At 31.5% G+C, this 24,694-nt stretch overlaps 2 protein-coding genes across 2 annotated transcripts; both read right to left on the reverse strand.

Moving 5' to 3' along the window:
- Nucleotides 1-18,991: 18,991 nt before the first annotated feature.
- On the reverse strand, nucleotides 18,992-20,284 carry LOC114747252 (disease resistance protein RPP2B-like). Its single transcript, XM_028935550.1, has 4 exons — nucleotides 19,801-20,284; nucleotides 19,541-19,695; nucleotides 19,171-19,319; nucleotides 18,992-19,001 (listed from the first exon to the last, which is right to left on the reverse strand). Exons 1-4 carry the CDS (start codon nucleotides 20,282-20,284, stop codon nucleotides 18,992-18,994), a joined length of 798 nt encoding a protein of 265 aa, XP_028791383.1.
- Nucleotides 20,180-22,746, reverse strand: LOC114747253 (TMV resistance protein N-like). Its single transcript, XM_028935551.1, has 4 exons — nucleotides 22,733-22,746; nucleotides 21,037-22,144; nucleotides 20,601-20,758; nucleotides 20,180-20,380 (listed from the first exon to the last, which is right to left on the reverse strand). The coding sequence occupies exons 1-4, from the start codon at nucleotides 22,744-22,746 to the stop codon at nucleotides 20,365-20,367; spliced, it is 1,296 nt and encodes a 431-aa protein (XP_028791384.1). The 3' UTR covers nucleotides 20,180-20,364.
- Between the last annotated feature and the right edge of the window lie 1,948 nt (nucleotides 22,747-24,694).

A 24,694-nucleotide genomic window follows, 5' to 3' on the forward strand; every position in this document is an offset into this window, starting at 1 on the left:
CTTTTAACTTTAAAATCATTAGGCTTTAATGATGATTTTTTGTAACAATCATGGATGTTTTGAAAATTGAACTTAATATGCTAACATTTGAGAATATTTTATCAACATTTAAACTCTTAATGTCATAATTTTTTTAAAAAAATTTAGGGTTAAAGAATAAAAAATATACTTTTTAAAGTTAAGAAACCAAATTAAAACCTTATACAGAATTAAAAGACTAAATGTATATTTTAATCTAAGAACTTGTTTGGGAATTATTGGGATAGTGCCCGAACAGCCTCAAAAGCCACTTGGGATTGAAAAAAAAAATGGTAGTCGAACGAAAAAATACTGTGTGATATGGATTTGAAGGCTGCTGATTTTTTTTTTTTGGGTCAAAATCACTTTAAAAGTTAAAAAAATTTGAAAAAAATGATTCAAATTTTAACTCAGTGACTCAGTCTTTTAATTATGACTTGGTATAACTTAATCTCTGAATTCTTAACTTGATTAAAACTCACTCTTTAATTTCTATCTTACTTAATAAAGTAATCCTTCTACACGACTCATCCTACATGACAAAAGGGGTTGCTGACACTCTGAAAAAAATACTGACGTCGCTTCCAAGTAAGCTCATCATGGCTGGAATATGGTCCTCATTGTTCTGATTGGGACAAAATGGCAGGCGATGCCAACATTGATTGAAAATCAATGAAGTAGAAAATAAAATGGAATATGAAGAAATCTACCCACCTACAATGAAAATTCAATATTGGTGGGGACAGTGTTGGAACTTCTGAAATGGAAGACGTGAGTGGAAAACTTTTTATGATGCACAAATTTCCACATTCTCACGTTTTTTTCCTCCTCCATAAATTCCCCTTTCCCCTAGTGTTATCCTCTGTTTAGGGCTGTTTACGAGACAGATCAAGACCGTGATAGGTCCATCCTGATTCCGTCCTAATGAGCAGTAACATGATAGAAAAACTGTCCCCTGTCCTGTCCCGTCCTGGTGTTGTCCTGATTCTAGCCCGAGACGTCCTGATATAATTTTTTTTAATGTTTTTTGAGTTGTTAGGCCTGTTACAATAAAATCTTCTTTTTTTTTCTCATTGTAGTTTTTTGGGCTTAGTCCATGTAAAAATATTTTCTTCTTTTTTTTTTTAATTTTCTTTGGGTACCCTTAAACAAAAGCCTAAAATATTACATATAATAGTCATTAAAAACTCTAAATAAAAACTTGGATCAAGGTGCAAAAATACTCATAAACTTATACTAAGAGTGTAACCACCACCATAACTTTTTTTGAAGTGCAAAAATACCCATAAACTTATAAAATTAGAGCAAAAATGACATCGCCCTTAAATTTGACTAATGATTGTTACTTTTTATAGTAAGACCCATGCTAATGTTATCAAAGTACCAAAATCCCCCTAAATAAAAGAAACTAAAAAAGACGAGGTGTAAAAATATCTATAAACTTTTAGTCAAAGTACACTAAATACCATATGTTTTTCTACAAATGCAAAAGTACCAATGATAGTGAAAATAAATTAATTCTTTCAGTTTTGGCAACAAAAAAAACTCTATTAAATTTTATCATACTATTATAATACTAATAATTGTATTGTCAACTTATACGTTTAGTTCTCTAAGTTTATCAAGTTTTAATTTAGTTTCTTAAATATTTAAAGTATATTTTGAGTTACTAAATATTAACACCATTAGTCTCATTAATAGAAAATACTAACTCAATGAATTTAAACAATAACTTTGTTGAAGTACCCATGAACGTCTAAAAATTGATTATTTCATGTTTTACAAAAAGTATTCTACTATTATACTTTTGAACCTCTAAATTTGCATCAAGTTTTATTTTAACCTCTAAAAATTATAAAGTTTATTTTTAGTCCATTAATATTTTTATATATTGAAAGATGGTTGTTGATATTAAAAATCAGACTACATCTTTATTAGGTTTTATTTTAAATATTTTTCAACTTACAAATTTTAAACTAAAGATTAATATTTTAATATTTAATTACAAAGTTACCATTTAAATTTGCTAGATCAACCTTTACTATTAATGAAACCAATGGTGTTGAACTAAAGGAATTAAAAATACACTTCATAAATTTAAGGAGCTAAATTAAAACTTGATGTAAATTGAGAAGACCAAAGATATATATTAACTATAAAATTATTAGTATTACAATAATATAATAAAATTTAATAGAGTTTTTTTTGCTAAAACTAAAAGAATTAATTTATTTGCATGGTCATTGGTACTTTTACACCTGTGAAAAAATATATGGTATTTAGCGCACTTTTACTAAAAGTGCATAAGTATTTCTGCACTTTCGTCCTTTTTTGTTTTCCTGCCTTAAGGGTATTTTGATACTTTCGTAACATTAGTGTGGGCCCCACTACAGAAAGTAACGGTCTCTTGTCAAATTTAACCCCAGTGTCATTTTTGCTCTGATTTTGCAAGTTTATAAGTACTTTTACACCTCAAAAAAGATTATAGTGGTGGGTATACTTTGGTATAAGGTTATAGGTATTTTTGTACCTTAACCCTAAAAACTCTTAACACAATAAGAATTTGCTGAAAATTCTAATTATCAATAATTTCAAGTCATTAGCAAATATAAAAGCTTTAAATAAATGGATTCATAGTTTCATACAATAGTCTCAAATTTTTAAAAAATATGAAAATAATAATAATATGTATTATATAAATATAATTAAAAAAATGAAATAAAAAAATAAAGAGACTAAGATGAGATAATCCTGTCCCGTGTACCATTTTGTCCCAGTAAAACTCGAACCAAGACGGGCTGGCCTTAATACCTCTGCCATGGTAATCTAAAAGGGAGCTGTAAGACTCTTCTTTATTTAGGTATTCGTACACTTCTTTGCCTTTTTTATTGACCATCGCGCCACTTCTCATCTTCCTTGCTAATGCCATAATGAGTAATATCTCCTGTTTTTAATATAATAATTAAAATAAGTAATAAATGTATTTTTATTTTTCTAAACTACTTTTATAATCATATGTATCAGAACTATTCTTTGTTTAAGAACCATTAGTATATATAACTAATAGGCTTGGCTAAAAAAAATGTAGTTCACAACAGCTTAATACAATTTTGGTTAATTAAATTTGTCCTTATTTTAGTTTTGGTCTCTCATGTTTCAAATCATAAATTTTGGTTCTCAAGTTTTTTTGATTTAAAATATTGGTTGCTATAATCTAATAAAAACTTGAATCATTTTGCTTTTTGAGGGACCAAAACCTATGATTTGAAACTTAAGAGACCAAAACTAAAATGAAGACCAACTTGAGGGATCAAAAAATATATTGACTCTTAATAGAAATACTTTAGCTAAAAGAAATATAAATTTACAAAGCAAAGTAATTAAGATTTTACGTTTAGGACAAAAATAAAACGGTGAATTAGTCAGTAGTTTGGTTTGATTTAGTTTGGTTGTTGAACCGGGCAGGAATTGAACTGGTATCGAACCGGTTAAACTAGGGTGCACTGATGAAAACCGGTATGAATCGATGATAAGCCGATTTGGATGATTATGTTGCTATTGGTTCTTTTATTTTTATTTTTATCTTGTTTAGCTCCTCATATCTCAGTCACTATTAATTTGAATAAATTTTAGTAATGATTTTCTTATCAATGATTATTAATTTTAGTTATAGATGGATAAAAAGATTAAAATTATCAATGTCGCCGTACTTTGTTATTGTTACAAGCAAACAATTATTATATTTTCTTTTATTTTGTTATTAGTAATTATTAATGTTGTTATATTTTATTATTTTTAATTATATTATATTATTTTAATATAACTTGTTTGATCTCTAGTTGATCTCAGTCCGACTAACTAACCTTTGAATTATTACGTTAATCAGTTTAGTTCCCAATCCAGTTTTTTGTTTTTTGGTTACAAGTTATCTCAACTTCTTTCTTTATAATTTGACACTGTTTACATTATATCATTCATATCAAGGATTAAAAAGTTGACTAACCCTTCCTTTTATCTTAATTATATATCATTCCTTGTATCAGGCAAGATGGAAATAAATATAAAATAGTTCATCAAATTAGAATAATTTTAGGGAGAAGAGGACTAGGGTCTAGGGACATTTTACTAAGAATCGATTAATAACCAAAAAAAAAAAAGTAGAAAGGAGAAATGATAAAAAGGAAAAGGGGGGGATGATGAGAGGTATGGAGGCATAAAAAACAAGGAACAAAAAACCGGACCGGATACTAAACCGGTCGAGATAATAGGTTAAGGGTTAATGGTCTAACTTGGGTCGAATCAGAATTAGACTGTTCATATTAAAATAATATAATTTAATAAAAAAATAATTAAGAAATAACTTTATGAATTATAATACCTAAAAATTTAATTTGAATACAACATTAAAAATTAGGGTTATATGCTGTGTATTTTAAATATTTTATTATTTACATAACACGGTACAAGCAAGGTCAGGAAAATGAAAAGAAAAGAGAGGAAAGAAAATCCTAGATCACTGCAACACGTTGTCAGTTAGCCTAAATGCAAAGAGAAAAAGCTGATACATTGAATGCAACACGTCTTGTTTACTGTCCCTTTTTTCCCTTTTTTTATTCTATTTTAATATCAAATATTGCATTAAAAATAACAGCCTCTTCCACTTTTATTATTGACTTTTTATCTAATCCAACCAAACCTTGCCTCTACAACGATTCAACAAGCTAGCAGTGTGCTTCTGCAACTTGAGCAACGCCATTTTCGTCCGGCCGGATCTGTGAACACCTTCTCCTCCTCCTCTCTCCTCCTATTTTGCAGCTTGAATCTCAACTTCCTCGTTACTGCTCATTACTTCTTCTATTTTATGGTATCTTTTTAAATTTTTCCATTATTTTCCCTCACTTTTCCCTCTCTTTTCTTCGTCCTTTCCCCGGTACACCTTTGTCTTCTTTCTCAAAAAAAGTGAACCAGCCAACCCACTCAGCCCAGTGGGTTGCCCGGTTCCTTCTGATTCACACCGAGTTAATCCGATTTGTACCGGGTTGATTCCTTCACGGTTAAAATGGCAAACTGGACCAGACAACTGGCCAGTTGGCAGGTTTCCGGCCTAAACCGGCTGGTCCGGTCCGGTTTTTCATTTCTTGATAAAAAATCTGGGGAATCGGAGTAGCTGGGGCAGCCAGTGTTAAGTATTTATTATATAAAAAAAAAATCATCCAAATAACTTTTAATCTTTTCAACTGATTTTTTATAAGCACATATCCAAACATAAATTGCATCACACTAATTGACTTTTACTCTAATTTCAATTACAAAAGTCAGTTAGACTAGACGTTAGTTTTGCCCAACGCCAATCCAAACATACTCTAAGAGTATGTTTGGTAAAGCATTCTGACAGTGATACCACGCACTAAAGGAGAAAAAAATACATTGAGGCCTAAATTAATATTTGGATTCACCATACACTAAAAGGGCTTATGATGCAAAAGCCATGTTCTCTCAAAAGCTAAAATTTATTACTTGAGAATAGATAACTTTTAAAATAAGACTATGAGAATAGATAATAGATAACCAAATGGGATGCTGGAAAAAAAAATAATGAGTAAAATTGCATTAAAAAAAGTTCATGGGTAAAATTATATACAAAAAAAATATCATAGGTAAAATTGTACCACTAAAAATATCAGAATGCTGGGTGCACTTGAGAAATAAGATTAGGACTAAAAATGCACCTTTACCCTTATAATTTAATATTTTCTTAAAATTATCACATTATTATTTAATAAAGTTTATATCTCTTTAAGTCATTTTACATCTAAACTTGCTTTTTCATTAATTATCTAAACAAGTTTCAGCTTCTCAAATTGATTTTTTTTACAAAAATCAATTCAAACATAAATCATATTACATTATCTGACTTTTACCTAATCTGACTTTTGAAAAAGTCATATTGAAAAAAAAAATAACTTCTCCCACCACTAATCCAAACATACCTAAGTCAGTCAGTTATATTTGTTTTTTTTTTTGGCCAGAAGTCAGTCAATTATTATTATTTAGTTATAGTCCTACCATATTATTCTCTTATGCCGTTCAAGTCATACACATTTTTTCGTGGAAGGGCCTTTCTGCTCCCTTCAAATATCTCAACTCGCCTTATTTTTTTGTTTGAATGCTTAAGCCTAGAAAGATCTCGCTGGTTTGCTTAGAAGACTATTTCTTGGGCATAAGATTGTGGGGCATTGGAGCCCCTTGTCCTATTTTTAACATTAAAAATTTTCATTGAGAGATAATGAAATTGCGCATAGATATTTTGGTTTTCAGAGTCAATTCTATTTGAAACATGATTAAGATATTAATTGGAATAAAATAAAAAATTGTGTTAAATTTATAGAACATAACAAAGTTTTTATACAAGACCAATTCTATGTGAAAAAAAAGTTATTTATATATATAGAGTCGGGAAAAAAAAAGGAGTCAGAATATTTTCTTATTGATTAAACATTTAATGTTAGCACGTTTTTCAATGAAAATTCAAAACTTAGTTCACATCTTATAAATGATTGGCGCTTTTTTTTTTTTTTTTGAGTGAAATGATTGGCGCTTTTGATTAGATATAATTCTCATTGTTAATACTCTTTCGATTTTTAATATAAGACTCATTTAATTAATTTGATTAGATTAAGAAAGTTAGGTAAGTTAGTTAATTATAAAAAATGTGACACATTTTTCCTAAAACACTATAATCATCTTCCTTAATACCTCCTCTCCCTCTTCTATGGTTGAGCGAGTATCCATATGGGTAATTTAGAGAAAATTAATAAATATGAGAAATGGGTCTTATATTTAGAACCAAAACCAACTCAATAATTGGGTCTTATATTAAGGACCGGAAGAGTATTAAAGAGACATTTGTCCAGCACGATCTCTTTCCTGGCATTATGACTTCTTTTGGTGGTATCCCTTCCAATAAAATTATTTGCCACTTCGGATGGTGTAAGGCTGTAGGCTTATCTGAGCCTGGAAAGTATAAATGTTCTGTTTTAATTTTTGATTGGGTTTTGCCCAGTTTTGTAATAAAAAATCAATTATATGCCACTTCTTTGTTGATATGTATACTTAGTGGAAGGAAATCCGTGCCAACAGAACCACCTTAGCTTATGGGAAAAGTGCCTCTGATCTCCTTCAATATTTGCATAGTCAAGTTAGAGCCATCTCAGCTTTTTCATTGCCTTGAATGCCCCCATAATCAATCTCACTTACTCTATGGGGCAACTTCAGAGATACACGCCTGTAGAAAAAACAACACACATATTTATTATTTAATCAATTCAGATTATATATATGTGTATGATGCTCGAAAGAGTCACATAAGACTTATAAATACTTCTCGTTATTAGCTTAATAGATTTGATGAAGGCCTTGATTTGAATGATAAAGAGTTATAAAGCCAGCAGAAAACCCTCAGAAAGTGAGCATATATTAGAATTAGGGTTACTCACTTTGGATTTAGTTTACTGTATGTTATCTGTTACTCATTATCAGATAAATTTAATACTTAAACTATTATTTTTTCGTATGTGAGAATTAGTTGAAGAGTAAAACTTCTCCCTCGTGCGATGCACAAGGTGATACATTTGATTAGATTTAAAATTTTATTAGGCTGCTTTGTTTTAAGCATTAAAGTACTAATAAATATTAATATTCTGACTAATAGATATTATTACATATTGAATTTTTAGCCTTTTTAAAAAAATAACAAATGACCACCTTAATGGCATTAATCCTTGAAAATATTTTTAAGGGAAAATTGCAAAAAAAGACCTTGGAATTGCAAAAACGCAGATAGGGACCCTTGACAACTTCACTTTGGGTTTTGACAAGAATAATATGCCCTGAAGTTGTCAAAACCCAAAGTGAAGTTGTCAAGGGTCCCTATCTACGTTTTTGCAATTCCAAAGTCTTTTTTTGCAATTTCTCCTATTTTTAACCTTAACCGACCCATTTTTAAGCACAAAATTTTAAGGCACAAAATTGTAAGTATAAAGTTAATTGATGGTTGATTGATGGTAAGAGAGAGCATCATTTTAAAAATTTCATAATTAGGCTAAGCTTAACTTCTTAGACAAACTATTGTGTACAATCCTCCGACGTCACAGCTACGTTACAAATTATTGTCAATGTGGGTTGGGGTCTACGACAAAGAGGCCAGCTTTATGGTACAAATTATAAGCCTGAATAAGAAACAAGTCAGTGTCTTTTTATGCAGCGTGTTAGCCCGGGACTCTGTGAGGTGCAGGGAATCCAATGAAAGCACCACGACAAACTTCAATAAACAAGGCATTCATTCAGATCTGATTTGATCCTTCATGCGCATGATATAATAGTAAAGAGCGTCAAATTATAAAGAAAGAACCTGGGCAAGAAGCTGCTAAATTTTCCGACCAGAAAGGACTTTTGATTTGAAAAATATGCCTTACCAGTCCTCTTATTATATTTTTGAGTAAATATCAATAATGTAAAACACGAATTTTATAATAAATTATGGGTAAAATTTTATATAATATTTTTGAACTTTACGTTATGCTATGCATGGATAATATTTCCAGGAGCCTATGTAAAATGAAATCCTTAAACTCTCACATTTATACATTTAATGTTGAAGATTGTGCATTGGGCCAATCAATTGGATGAAGAGCATTCGTGTTCATGATCCCATTCGTGTGGATACCGATTGTGTCAAGGAGCAGCGTCTCCGATTTAAATTATTTCAAAAGTGAGCCCTCTCTGTTTGGGGTAGTCAGTAGGGTGGCACTTGGACTCTTATAAATGAGTCGACTTTCTTTTCCATTATAGAGTAGCCAGCTGTAGTTAAATTAATAAATTTATTTAAAAAATTAAATTAAATTTCTAAATTTTATTATATTTACAATCATAAATCATATCTTGAAAATTAAAAAAAATTATATCAATTTTTTCTTGAGATAAGGGCAACCTCACACTAATAATAAAAAAGGTTTACAATTTAAAAGCTACAGAAGACAAATGAAAACGTAAAGTAGCAAATTATTTATAAGCGACTATGCCGTGGGTGAAAGAAAGCTAGTAAACTAATGATGATATCTTGTCGAATCTCTGTGGTTTGCTGCTGCTTGAAACCTCTTCAGGGAGACTCGTTTTTTTTCCCCAGCTATTGAGCGGTGCTCCCTCCTATTCAAAATATAAACTAAATTTTGTTAGAATGATTTGATTTTTTCATAAAATATTCTTTATAAGATAATATTTATTTTTATCTAAGTATTTAATAATTTTTTTATCTTACCTCATATATTCTCTTTCTTCTTTGATTCATTTATTGTATTTTTTATTTATTCTCTTCATTAATAAAGGTGTATTTGAAAAAAAAAATACATGTCTTATATATTTATTATTTTAAATTGATTTTAATTAATTTCTTGATAAATATAAATGAATAAATTATCTTATATTTTAAACCGGAAGGAGTACAAAACTTTAATCACAAGACATAATAATCCATATTAATGGATCCAATATAATGAAGCTTGAAGACACTTTAGCAAAGAAATCTCACCCAGCTAAATACTTTTGCTGCCATGAAAAAGCCGGCAACGATATATGGTAAAGACAGATGTATGCAAAGCAAATTTACTTGTTGACTCATAACAATGACCATTTATTCTTTTTTAAAAGTGCCTTCTAATAAAAATTGGGTAGCACATCTCATAGGAAGACAGATTTAGAGGTTTGTTTGGATTAATATTGATAAAAGTGACTTTTATCCCAAATTTTTTTTTACGCATTGAAGTTGGGCTAAACATTAATTAGTGTCAAATATATAGAAAAAAAAATAATTAGCGTCATGTTGATTTACTCTTGAATAAATTTTTATAAAAAAAATCCCTTGGATTTTTTTGTGCGTCTGTAATACTCTGTATCCCTTGGCCCTTATCATCTATTTTATGCACCTTTTTCTTTTATTATTTTTCATTTATATTTTTTCGTTATTAATTGATTCTAAAAAAAAGGCCCATCGTTCTCTTCACCCTAAAAGTAAATAATTTTATTTTGATGAACTACTTTATATTTATTTCCATCTCGTGTGGTACAAGGCATGATATTCTAAAAGAAAGGGTTAATGGACCTTTTGATCCTTGACACGCATGATATAATAGTAATGAGTGTCAAATATGATCTTTATTAATAACAATAAATTCTAACATTATACTAATTTTTATACTTTACTTATTAAATATGAGTATATATAAAAATATTTAATACTCCTCTGGTTCTATTTATAAGGCATTTCCAACATGTTTCACACAGACCAAGGAAAACCTTAAATTACATTAACTCTCCATTAAAATATAACAACTTTCCAACTTTACACCTATTTAATATATACTCCTTTTAAAAAAGATAACTACTTACACTATAATAAATGAAGGACAAAATAGTACATTCACACTGAAAATTTAATAAAGTGACTTATAAATAGGACAAAAAAACTTTCTCTCTCTATTCTATAAATAGGACCAGAGGAGCATTTGTTAAAACTATAAACGACAAAAAATTTCTTCTAATTGAAAATGTGCTATTAGCTTGACAGGTGCTTATAAGTACCTTCCGGGAATATAACAATCCCCATGTACGTACCTCCTCGTATTTTGTAAATCAGCTTTTGAGGTTTCCAATTACTATTCTAAAGGAGCACTATGACAAGTACCAAAAGGGCATTTAAATTCAATTACTCTCTCCGGTCTTTATTCTAAGTTATGTTCAAGATGTAATTTTTGCTCCTAAATATAATCTATCAATTAACTCATTCATTGTTGCTTTCTGATTTTACCGTCGTTGGCAAAAAAATGTTATAAGCTCTTCCAACTATGTGTTTCTCTATCTCCGCCATTTAATTGGGAAATAAACTTAATTGATGATTGATTGATGGTAAGAGAGAGCATCATTTTGAAGATTTCATAATTAGGCTAAGCTCAGCTTCCTAGACAAATTAAAGATTTCCGACAAAGTGGTCAGCTTTGTAGTACAAATTATAAGCGTGTTGGCCCGGGACTCTGAGGTGCAGGGAATGCAATGAAAGCACCACGACAAACTTCAATAAGCAAGGCGTTGATTCAGATCCGATCTGATCCTTCATGCGCCTGATATAATAGCAATGAGCATCAAATTATAAAGAAACAAGCTGCTCAATTTTCCAACAAGGAAGGACTTTTGATTTGAGAAAAATATGCCTTACCAGTCCCCTTCTTATATTTTTAAGTAAATACCAATAATGTAAAACATAAATTTTATAATAAATTATAGGTCAAATTCTGCATAATCCTTTTGAACTTTACGTTCTGTTATGTATGGATAATATTTCCAGGAGCCTATGTAAAATGAAATCCTTAAACTCTCACATTTGCACACATAATGTTGAAGATTGTGCATTGGGCCAATCAATTGGATGAAGAGCATTCGTGTTCATGATCCCATTCATGTGGATACCGATCGTGTCGAGGAGCAGCGTCTACGATCTAAATTATCTCAAGTTCAATTTGATAAGTTACCCTTTCTCTATTTAAGACCCTCTTAGGGGGTATTGGTATGCCTAAAAACCCAACATATATAACCCTTTTAAGATTATTTTTGTTCACTATGTATTTCCACATATAGCTTAAAGTATAAAAAGAAAAAATAGGTAAAACAAAACAAAATAAAATGAGATCGAAACTCTTCTTTCATTAGAAAACTTTAAATTATTATTATTAATTTGTTTCCTAAACCAATCTATCTCTATTTTAATTTAAAACTATTATATATATGATGAAGATCCCTAAATTAATGCTCAAAATTTATCTAATTACCTCATATAAATCATTTAAAATTGCAATCATAACTCTCTGAGTATACTCAAAATGTTCTTTAAATATGCTATCAATGAAGCGCTGTCCCTATATATTCACTTGAAATGTTGTTAATAACCATCGTTTAGCAATTAATAAGATTACTCATTCAAGTCATTCACAACTTTGCTTAGCTATTTATTTTATTTGATAACTTTTTGCTTACCTATTCGGCTATTCCCTATATTTTACCAAAAGCAGTACTAAGGCGGAATCCCTCCATAAAGGGCCAAGGCCTTGTAATTCCAGGAGTGGGCTAACCCACTTAATAAATTCTTAGGTCATCCTAAGCTACTAAGCTTTTTATTTATATGAGAAAAATAGGATAGTAGGATGTACTATCCTATCTGCTTGTTCACCCTGGTCCTATTGAAGAAGCTATTCTGTTTTTTTCCCCCTTATCTCTGATTCTGCTTCATTTTCTTTTTTGTTTAATTGAATTATTTGACTTCTCTCAATCTCCGGGAAATGATATTTCTCACTGGAAAACATGTGCCTTTTAAAATCAAGTGAGGTCTATTGTTTGTTTTTTGGTTTTTTAAAGATTCATTTCATAGGAAAAAAAAAATATTTTTGATAAGAACAGATAAACAAATATTAGCTTCAAAGACCTTTTCAATTCTTTGTAAATTCATAAGGGATACTCCTCTAAAGAAACTTTTGCTGAACAGTCTGACAGAGTTTTAGTTTACAAGAAAGCATTACGTTGGAGAATGAAGAACCATTCGCATTGGCCTAATTGGTACTCTTTATGTAGCTTAGTGATTTGCAAGTGATTCTGACCACATTTATGCTTGAGCGGAAGAAACAAATTGAACAGCAGTACTTTAATTATGCCTATGGCTCTCTTTGTGATCCATCATAAAACTAAAACTGAGAGCAAATCCTATACCTACCTGTGTATCTTTTGTGATCCTTTTATGCATGGGCCATTCCTAAGTGTAATATTTGTTTAACATTATCCTTTCAGTGTTTTGGGTAAGTTTTTGCAGGACAAATAGAGAATTGACCTTCTTTTAAAAAAACAAAATAGAGAGAGTTGATCCTCAGATCACATTGTTGGAAAGGAAAGCTTTTATCATTCAAATGGTATCTGAAAAACAATAATAATCTTATGAAAGTCCTATTAAAGACCAAGATGATTTATTGATCAGGAAAATTCTATGAACCAACAGAATGCTCTGGCTGACTTGTAATAATATAAAATTGAAATGTCTATCAATTGGCAGTTTCAAATTTTGGGATACTTAACTATCATTATCTTGCTTAAAAAGGTTTTAATTATCGTTTTCCCTTTCTATAAACTGCAGCACATATCAGAAGTATAGGGGCTATATGACAAACGCAAATCAGTTTGTGCGATAATGATGATTTCAATAACCTGCGCGGCTTAGAAGCGTCATAAATCAAGTATGCTGCAATCATCGTCACAGGAAATGGAGGCCCAATACTTAAAACGAGCTCCACCAGATCACCAGGTTGAAAATTTGAAATGATACTCTGCCATTTTGTATCTTCGTGGAAAGTTGCCGACTCTCCCTTAAGATGTTTAACAGTACCCTTCGTGTGGTCAATGATCAGAACATTTATGAGAAATTGAGGCATTGTGTTATCCATGCGAGAAGAATACCCAACATGGAGAAGCATCGCTTTCAACTGAAAACCTATGACTTGAGGTACTTTAAATATTACTGAGCGTCCTTCACCCCTGAAGATGAACCAATCGGGTACCGATCACCAGGTAGGTGGCAATCATCCCACCTACCATACCTCTATCCCTATTTGCATCAACAATAGTAATCAAATAAATGTGCCCGAAAAAGGAAACAAAGTCAGGATCAGAAGCATTTATTATAGCTTAAAAACTGAAGACTTTGCATCCTTATATCAACACATAAAACACACACACACGCGAACTATAGCTCAAAAACAAGAATAAGAGACAAACCTGCGAAATCTTCTCTTTCAATGACTTTGCTTTGTCGCACTCTCCTAATTGAAGCAAAAGAGAATTGACGGAATTTGCTGACCTTCCACGGTGAACTTGGTCATCATGGCCCTCAGATGATGCAGAAGCTTCCATATATGAGATCTTGGGTGTATCTCCGGTTGATTCCAATCCCATAAATTCTGTCTCATACAAGGCATCCAAGAGTCTTACCAATCTTTCATTAAATCGAAACTGTGATCGACATTCCTCCCACATCTCCAGTTTTAATACGTTCAGCTGATTGATGCTATCCACATCATCCAATATAACAAATGCTTTTATGTTGGGAAATCTTTCCTGAATTATTCTTTTCCCTCTGTCAATATTAGGTATCCTGAAAACTTTTGTTTTAATGATATCAGAACTGAGTTGCTCTTGCAAATTAATTAGGTTATTAGAATGTTTTGAATTTTCTCTTATATTTGCAGGAAAACTTCTTGCCCTTCTAAACTTATGACGAACTGTATTTGTAAAAAGCTTTGGCAACTGTAGTTTTACCAACGCCTCCTATCCCCCAAAGGCCGATGATAAGAGCTTTTTGGAATCTTTGTTTGGACGACTTACTTGCCAGTCTCTGAACTCGACACTCTATTCCCATTGGATGCTCAGCAACAAACAATTGTCCAATGTTTACTTTCCCTAAGCTATCCTTCGCATTGGTATGAATCAGCTCACCTTCAGACATATCGATAATAAATGTCCGTAAAACAATATAATCAGTTATTTAATTGTATCATTATCAGAAATAAAACCAGCAAGACTTACTGTTCAACAGAAGAATTTTAGCGCGCCATGAAGAATAAGAGATGGACCAATTTAGCTACTACCTTCGGTCCTAATTATAAGACTCTGTTTGACTTTTATTTTGGTCCTAAATATAAGACCCCAATCCACTTTGTCTCTCATATTTATCCACTTTTTCCAAGATAGTCTTTCTAACAATAGTAGTTCTAGCCAATATACTTGATTAGTAAAGATATTTTAGGAAAAACAACACCTATTTAAGACAAATAATTAACTTAACTAAGTTCTTTAATCTCTCCAAATTAGTCAACTGGGTCTTATAATTAGGACCGGAGGTAGTATTAAATATGTATAAGCGTCATAGGAAAACTTTCGAGCGTTGGATAAATGAGTGGGTATTAATTGCTGGAACAGGAAAGGAGAAGGCTTCAAAAGAAGGCCAATGGCACAAGGGGACTATGGGAGCTCTGTTAACACTCAGTTTTTAGCTCTACATATATTTTTAATTGTCTGCTCATATTTAGCACAGAATTACAGCATTACATTACAATTAGTTATTTGTCCGAAAATTGTCTCCACCTTATGAAAATATTAGAATTAACTATTTGTCCGTGAGTGCAAGAGCATAACAGGCAACACTATAATAATTACTCCAACATTTTCAAGGGCGCGATGAATGCATAGCGATAACTTTTAAAACTCACATAAATTTATTCTAAAAATAAAAATAAATTATACAAGCTGCGTTTGATTTTTTTTTTTAAAATGCATAAATTTTACTTTTATTTTCTAGACATATATAGCCTGCGTTTAACATATATAAAAAAAATAAAAGATTTCAAATTTTTAGCAAATTATATAATTTTTTATTGAATTCCATTTTAGTTTTAAAAATAAAATTATGAAGGCATTTTGAGTTTAACCCATCGTCATTTGACCCATCCCCCCCAAAAAGAAAAATTACCGAAATGCCCCCGGAATCAAAGCCGGAAAGGTTGCTGACTTACGTGGGTGCCTGCCTGCCTCCACCGCAGCACGCCAGCACCCGGCGATGACTGCCCCCTCCCAACCTCTGCTGGTGTCGTTCCATCACTTCACCATATCATATCTTTACTGTTTCCTCATTCACTTTCGTCTAGGGCTAATAAGACGGGGTAACTTGCAACTGGGACAGGTTAGTACCAGGCAATATGAGTTAAAAAAGACTTGTGTGATGGCCAATTGTCTTCTATAGCCGATCATAACCCGTTATAATGAATTGACCGATTGGCTTGTCAACCTATATTTTTTTTGAAAAATTAATTTTAGATATTTTTTAATACAATATAAATAAAATATAATAATTTTTTTTCAAATATTTGATTAAAAACACCAAATAAATGATAGGTATTTTTTAAAAATATTTAGATAAGATATAAAATAGAATAATATAATTATAATAATTAGTATAATAATTAATAATTATACGTTCCCTTTGCCCCACCTCCGACTCCAACCAGTCAAATGTTCCGCCCATGCCAATAAAGAATGATGAGGACATTATAGCATGGATGCGGGAAAGGTGACTAGGTGAGTGTGAGAAAATAATGGCAGATCTTGACCTGGATGATTTTAAGTAGAGTATTTGAGTGAATAATTTTTAATTTTTACTTTATAGGACTTGGGTAGTTTTTTTTCTTTTCAACTGTTTGTAGTATATTGGTAGATTTGCTCACTTGGACTGTTATAAATGAGTCATGCTCCCTTCTCCATCATAGAGCAGCCAGATGCAGTTGAATTAATAAATTTATTTAAAAAAGTAAATTAAATTTATAAATTTTATTATATTTAGAATAATAAATCATATCTTGCAAATTTAAAAAAAGTATATCACATTCATAATTAAAAAAAAAAGGCTTACAACGTAAAAAGTACAGAATTGGAAGACAAATGAGAACGTAAAGTGGCAAAATATTTATAGGTGGCTATGCTGGTAGTGAAAGAAAGCCAGTGGCGGTAGAAAAAATAACTTATTTTCAATTTGACTTTTAGCAAAGTAAGATTAGGTAAAAGTTAGATTGGAAAATATAATTTGTGTTTAGATTAACTTTTATAAAAGTTTGTAAGATAACAAAGTTATTTGGATTATGGTTAAATAAATAAATTTAGTTTATAGAATAACCAAAATGGGTTTGAATTTTATTAAATAATGAACAATGATTAAAAATATGAATTTACAATTTATAATAATTTTAAATTATTATAATAGGAAAAATTTATATTTAATAAATAAAATATATTTAAATTAGAAATCATAGTAATGTGAAATTTTTTTGAACCAAATAATATTACATAATTAATTGGATGATATACTATATATAATTTATGTCAATATAAAATAAAAATGATATTAAAAATTAAAATATTATAAAAAATGTTAAAAGTTAGTTTTACTTGACATAATATTAAAAATAAATTACTAAAAACTGATTGAGAAACACAAAAAATATATGAGAAGCATAAGAACAATATAAACATATGGGTAAAAATGTCTTTTAGTTTCAAAAAACTACTTTGGCAAAAGTCATGAGTAAGTTTTAGGTGTTTTTACAATCATGCTTGAAAACTAGCTTTTAATTTATAAGTTAAATTGACCAAAAGCTATGATAAACAGTTCCCAAATTTACTAACTGGCTTATCATACTCATAAACTACTTTTTCACCCCCAAACGCTTCAACGAACAGGCTGAATATCTTGTTGAAATCCTGCTTGCAGCTCTTGAGGGAAAGTCTTTTCTTTCCAGCTATTGAGAGGTGCAAATTTTAATTTCAGGGAATAATAATCCATATTAATAGATCCAATATAATAAAGCTCGAGGACATCCAAGTGAAAAATCTCATCCAGTTAAATCGCAAAGACATATATATACAAAACAAATTTAATTAATATAGTTTACTTGTTGACTTGTGAAAAATAGGATGCAGGAAAGTCTGATATGGGAAGAAGAAATTAATGTTGGAGAATAAAGAACCATTTGACTTTGCCGCATTAGTATGTATGGCCTTATATTGGTATTCTTGATGTAGCTTACTAATTTGCAGGGGACTCTGACCACACTTATGTTTAAACAAATAGGACAACAGTACTTTAATTATGCCTATGGCTGCCTTCGTGATCCATCGGAAAACCAATTAAAACAGAGCAAACTCTATGCACATCTATCTATCTTTGTGATCCTTTTATACATGGGCCATTCCTAGGTGTAATATTTGTTTTAACATTACCCTTTCAGTATCCTGTGTAAATTTTTGCAGAACAAAGATTGAAATAAAGTCAACCTGCCGGAGTAGTAAAGTGAAACAAGAAGTCATTGATGAAGTTATTTGACACAGAAGTTATCTCGAAGGACCAAAATGGAATTTTACTTATTGTTTGATTCTGATGCTCAAGTATAAATTCAGGTTCCCTTCTTATAACTAAACAAAAATGCCTGCGTTATTCTTTTATCTTCCTGACAGGGCCCCCAGCATGTGAAGCCACCTCATTACATCTGCATTTAAACTGCAACTCACTTGAAATTTGTGGTGCAAGGTCAAGGTTTCTGATTCTACTGTGCTTTTCTCAAAAAAAACCGTTTACAGGATGATGAGTGCTGTTCAGAAACGTGTTTCTTGAAATGTATGGATTGATCTCTGATTTTATATTCCATTTTTTTGGTAGACTTCAAATTGGTTACTCTGAAAATTAAATTTGAAAATCTGAACTTCCAACATTCATATTGCATTAAGAGAGTTGATATTCAAATCGCAATGTTGGAATGGAAAGCTTTTATCAGTCAATAGATAACTTCAAAACAACAATAATCTTTTCAAAGTCCAATTGACCCGTCTGAGTCTTCACACACAAGCAGTCAAACACACTACATTGTCGAACACATCACGACAGATTTTGAAAGGGAAGATGACAGTTAGGATCAGCTTTAGAAGGATAATGACAGTTAATGACCCTAAAATTTGAAAAGCCAATTGAAGATCGAGGTCATTTACTGATCAGGAAAATTCTAAGAACCAAAATGCTCTAGCTGACTTGCAAAAATCTCGGCTGAAATCTGTCGCAATTGGCAGTTTCAAATTTTGGGCTCCTCAATTGTCATTATCTTGCTTAAAAAGGCCCGTAATCGTTATTTTCCCTTTCTAAAAATTACAGCCTACAACAGAAGTACCGAGGCTATATTACAAACCGGGATCAATTTGTGCAACAATTATTTCAATAACCTGCGACGCTTAGAACCGTCATAAATCAGGTATGCTGCAATCTTCTTCACATGAAATTGAGGCCCAATACTTATAATGAGCTGCACGAAATCACCACGTTGAAAACTTGAAATGATACTCTGCCATTCTGCATCTTCAGGGAAAGTTGCTGGGTCCCCCTTCAGTAGTTTAATCGTATCCTTTGTGTGGTTAATGATTAGAACATTTATGAGAAACTGAGGCCTTGTGTCATCCATACAAGAAGAATACCCAACATTGAGAAGCACCGCTTTCAACTGACAACCTATGATTTGTGGCACCTTCAAAATTACGGAGCAGCCTTCACCCTTGAAGATGAACCAATCAGAATCCTGATCACCAGGTAGGTGAGAATCATCCCACCCACAATACTTCCATCCCTATATTGCATCAACACAGTAACTAAATAATAATGTGCCCAAAAACGAAAAGAAAGGAGCAGAAATCTTTATTAGAGCATGAGGAAGCTAATTGTTCACGTTTCTGTTTATTATTGTCCGTAAACAAAACTGAAGCCTTTTCATCCTTATATTAACACACAAAACACACACACACGTTAAGTATAGCTTAAAAAAACAAGAAGAAAGAAAAAGAGACAAACCTGTAAAAGTTTCTCTTTTAGCAACTCTGCTTTGTCGCACTCTCCCAGTTGAAGTAAAAGAGAATTGACGGAATCTGCTGACCTTGCACTGTGAACTTGGTCATCATGGCCCTTAGATGACGCAGAAGCTTCCATCATTGAGATCTCGGGTGTATCTTGAGTTAAATTAAATTCCATAAAATTTCTCTCACACAATGCATCCAAAAATTTTGTCATTCTCTCATTAAATCGAAACTGTAATCGACATTGCTCCCACGTACCTGGAAGCTTCACAAGATCGCCCAGAAATTGACATAGACCCCGCAAGCCACTATTCCGTCCAATTGAGGCAGCTATCGATGATACGCTTTGCATAGATTCTTCAATACCGGATTGAGGAAAATCATGAGGTGACATCCAAGACCATACGAGAGAAGGAAATATATCTTGCCCTTTTCCTTCATGACCAGCGAAAGATACATATCCACGCTTAAGCCCTTTCAATCTTGCTACTGACTTGGGTAGTTGTGTTATGGAAATGTTATCTGCCATAAGAGCCGTCAAAGACTCCATTTGCTCAATGTCTTCTTCTAAATGGTCAATCGATGAACACCCAGAAATAATGAAAGTCTTCAATGATTTCAACTTGTAGATGCTTCTAGGAAGATCTTTGAGACTCTTGCAACCTTTTAGATTAAGATGAAGGAGAGTTTTTAGATCCCCAATGCTCTCGTGAATTAAAATCAAGCTCTCACAATCTTTCATCATAAGCTTTTCAAGATTTGGTAGATATGTAAAATCAGGAGTTTGTATCAAGGAAGGTGAATGACTGAGATTGAGTGTCTTCAACATTGGCAACTTCTACAAAACATGCATGTGAAGAATTAGAAACTTTAGACAAGAAGAATTATATTGTGAGTGTTGTTGATTGTCTTCATAGATCGTAACAACAAACATATATACCTTGGACTCTTTCCAAACTACTTTGAGCTTGCTATATTTGAAGTCAATAGCAACCAGTTTTTCTTGGTAAAAGTTGTTTGGAGTGTATTTTGATGGAAATCCATGCCAACGAACCCACCTCAGCTTTTTGGAAAGATGTTTATAATCTCCTTTAAGATTCACATAGTCTAGTTGGAGTAATCTGAGTTTCTTCATCTTCTTAAATGCCTTAGAATCGATGGGATCTCTATGGGTTTTTGGTACCTTTAGAGATATACCCTCAATAGCTTTGGTTCCCTATAAATACATAGGAGAAAAAAACGTTACAAGCAAGGAAAAACATATGATAAATGTTGAGAGAAAGCCAATCAATAGCCAACATATATATATATATATATATATATATATATATCTTGATCTTGCTTCTTATGTACAAGATTGCTATGACAAAGGCTATGAAACACATATAATGTAGCAATGAAAAACGAAGGTGATAATTGTATTTTAGAAAAAGATAATGCATCCCTTGACATCAAAACTTGGAAAATAAATCAGTATATTAAGAAAATTCTTACTGTATGATCTGTTAACACATCAAGCACATCTTCTTGAGACCATAGTCGGCTACGTTTCTCAGGATCTTTAGGTGAGTCTTCACGGATAATTTCTTTTCCCATTTTTTGTAATAAATCATGCATTTCAAGCTTATTATTTCTACCTACTTTCACCAGGCTCCGCTCTATGAGGATTTGTAATCCATTTTCTGCATGAAGTTCACAACCATCTAATATCTGTGTAACATAGTTGCTGTCCTTGTTGATAAAAAAGCAACATATGTCAAGGAAAACATCCTTTTCTGTATGGTTGTCCAATGCATCATAACTTATTTTTAACTTTTTGTGTATATCTTTCTTAGGAATCCTCTGTAGTTTGGACAATGCACTCTCCCATTGTTTTTCTTTTCTCCCATGCAAATAAGAACCAAGGACTTCAAGAGCTAGTGGAAGTCCATCACAATAAGAAACTACCTTTTCAGATAATTTTACAAAGTTTTCAGAGGGTTGTGGTTGCTTAAAGGCATGCCAACTGAAAAGTAGAAGAGGCTCTGTTCCCTTCATTTTTCTCATTCTATACTTATGGTCAGCATTAATAACGTCAAGCAAATGTAGATCTCTAGTTGTTATGAATATTATACTCCCAGGACAAAACCATTCAATACTCCCACAAAATGTGTTCAGTTGATTGATACTATCCACATCATCCAATACAACAAATGCTTTTATGGTAGGAAATCTTTCCTGAATTATTCTTTTCCCTCTATCAATATTAGGTATCTTGGAAAAATCTGTCTTAATGATATCAGAAATTAATTGCTTCTGCAAAACAACTAAGCCATTAGCACTTTTTGAATTTTCTCTTATATTTGCAAGAAAACTTCGTGCTCTTCCAAACTGTGGGCCAATTGTATTGTAGATGCCTTTAGCAACAGTTGTTTTGCCGATACCTCCCATCCCCCATAGGCCTATGATAAGAGGTTTTTGAGATCTCTTTTCTGACCATTCAATTGTCAATTCTTGAATCCGTGATTCTATTCCCACTGGATGCTCAGCAACAAATAATTGTCCATGGTCTACTCTTTCAGAAACACTCTCAACAATAGTCTCAATCAACTCATATGGAGACCTGTCAATATTAAATACCAATGAAACAATATAATCAACGACATATATAACATTACTATCAAAAATAAAACCCACAAGACTTATTTTTAAATGGAAGAATGTTAGTGGACCTTTGAGAGCAAGAGATGGACCAACTTAGCTACTAAATATTTATATGCATCATAGGAAAGCTTTCAAGTATTGGATAAATGAGTGGGGATTAATTACTGGAACCGAATAAGAGAAGGCTTCAAAAGAAGGCCAATGGCACACAGAGGGCGTTGGAGTTGTATGTTAACATTGCTCAGTTTCTTTCGTCACGCCGATACTTACAGCAGCTTGACGATCAGCACGAAGTATAGGGTAACTTCACTTTGTAAGTTCGTCTAATTTAATATTTTCATCTTACAATTAGCAAGATCTACATTATTAATAAAATATCATATGACATTATAATATTCATTCACGAACTTATGTATAAATACTCAACATAGATCTCTTTATACACTGGACTTCTTAGACATATCTGCAACAATCAATCAACAAATTCTTTCTTTGAACAAGATATGAGACCCTTTCCCTTAATTTAGGCATTTGTAAATAAACAAACAAGGAAGGGGACATCGTATCTATAAATTTTGTGGAGCAACTTCTGTATACAACAAAAGAATAAATCAGAGTTATCATAAAATCAACTTTATCATAACCACTAATACAATTATCCACAGTAGATGATATTTATACAATCTGAATTACAATTAACTAGGCAAGTAAATGGAGTCTCGATGCACAATTTATTACTAAAATAATCTAAGAGCAGTAAATAAATATTGAATCACAATTAATTGAGAGCCATACTTTGATAATTCAAATCTATTAAACACTAGAAATAAATGTGTGAATGCAAGTTTGCTATTGACACAAATTTCGAAATATGAACGAGATAAATTTTTTTGGATTATTGTATGTATAAACCTCGTTTTCAAACTTTTTATAACTATTCTTATATTAAACACAATTAGGAACCAAAGAAAATAATCACAAGTACAATTTAAATAATAAAAAATTCAATAAAAGAATTTATTTTCAATAATACAAAATAATGTTGAAAATTTTTTTCCTCTAAAAATTTGTTTCATTAGAGGAACCAAGACAAAACAAATAACAAATGCAGCTCAAAAGCCACAAATAACAAATGCAATATGGAGGCCACGAATAACAAGCACATCGTCATGAATAACAGGTGCAGCACAAATGCCACGAAGAAAAAGTCTATAGGCCATGAATAACAAGCATGGCACAGAGGTCATGAATAACAAGCATGACATGTACGCTACAAATAACAACGACTGTGTCTAATTCCTCTGATAAAAGGGTTCAGAATCTTATAAGAAATCATTTATCTCCATAAATGAAAATTACTCTCGTATATTATGAAAATTCAATCTTGCAAGAGATTTGCAAAATATTCATAATCCAAATCTTAAAACTCCTTTCATAGACTTTATACTCGCGTCATTTAAACATACATGTATAAAACAAGGATATTCAATCAATGAGAAAAACAATATTCATATCAAAATTTCAGTCACGACAGTTTGTTATCAACTTCTGTTATAACTTCATGTTTCTCATGCATTTGCCTAGACACAAAATAGAACCATATTTCAATAGATAAACATGAGAGGTAAACATCAATTGTTCAAGTACTTATGATAGGTAGCAGTTAGCATGCACTTATTAGGCTTGAAATGGTATTCCCAATCAGTCATTCAAACCAATGCTTTCCATCAAGATCAATAATAATAGGAAGTTATATCCAAGAAAATTTGTTAGCACTAAAGTACAACTCAACTCAATACTATCCTTCATTTAACAAACAAGTAATATCCGTTACTCAGTCACATAAAATCAGTTTTGTACCGCATAAGCTTCCTTCCAACAACATCCAGACACCTTGTTATGTATATGTTCTTCCTTTCTCAAACTTATTAATATAATAATAATAAGATTGTAAGAATTGTAATTATCTAGGAGAAGCAAATATCAAAATATAAATTTTAAAATATTAAATTGTCTCTCTAACCAAACATATTACATTCTCTCCTACATTCAGAATTTTTATTAAAAATATAAAACTGAAATTCTCACCACCCACACGATTGTATTATTTATGCAAGCAAAATGTCGGAGAACAGAATTATTTATGAAATAGAAAAGGGTTAATCCAACTACTATGTGGTACCTAATATAAGAGCTAGATAATTAATTTGTGAATATTAAAAAAATTAGTTAAGTTAGTTATTTGTAATAAATTATTGTTAATCACCCCTTAACTATAATTAAGGAGTACCTGTAGATCGATAAATATAGGAAATAAATTGAATTGCAGTCTTACATTTAAGACTAAACTGGTTCTATAATTAGTTTTTATATTAAGAAACGGCTAGTATTTTGCAGCAATTGGGGAAATTTTCACACAACGCTTATGGCCGCATGGGAATATATTTTGAGTTTGACCAATAATCACTTCTTTTTTCCTTTTTTAATGAGAGTTGGTTTAATCACAGTA

This window comes from Neltuma alba, unplaced genomic scaffold, assembly GCF_004799145.2.
Source record: "Neltuma alba isolate B1F8T4 unplaced genomic scaffold, ASM479914v2 tig00005273_pilon, whole genome shotgun sequence".
NCBI lineage: Eukaryota > Viridiplantae > Streptophyta > Magnoliopsida > Fabales > Fabaceae > Neltuma > Neltuma alba.

Coding starts and splice junctions, on each gene's coding strand:
- LOC114747253 (XM_028935551.1), bottom strand. Junction 20,759..21,036: donor ATGTGTTAACAGATCATACA/GTAAGAATTTTC, acceptor ATGTATTTATAG/GGAACCAAAGCTATTGAGGG.
- LOC114747252 (XM_028935550.1), bottom strand. CDS start 20,284: ATGAAAGATTGTGAGAGCTTGATTTTAATTCACGAGAGCATTGGGGAT. Junction 19,696..19,800: donor CGATCTTGTGAAGCTTCCAG/GTACGTGGGAGC, acceptor ATTTAACTCAAG/ATACACCCGAGATCTCAATG. Junction 19,320..19,540: donor TAAAAGAGAAACTTTTACAG/GTTTGTCTCTTT, acceptor GATGCAATATAG/GGATGGAAGTATTGTGGGTG.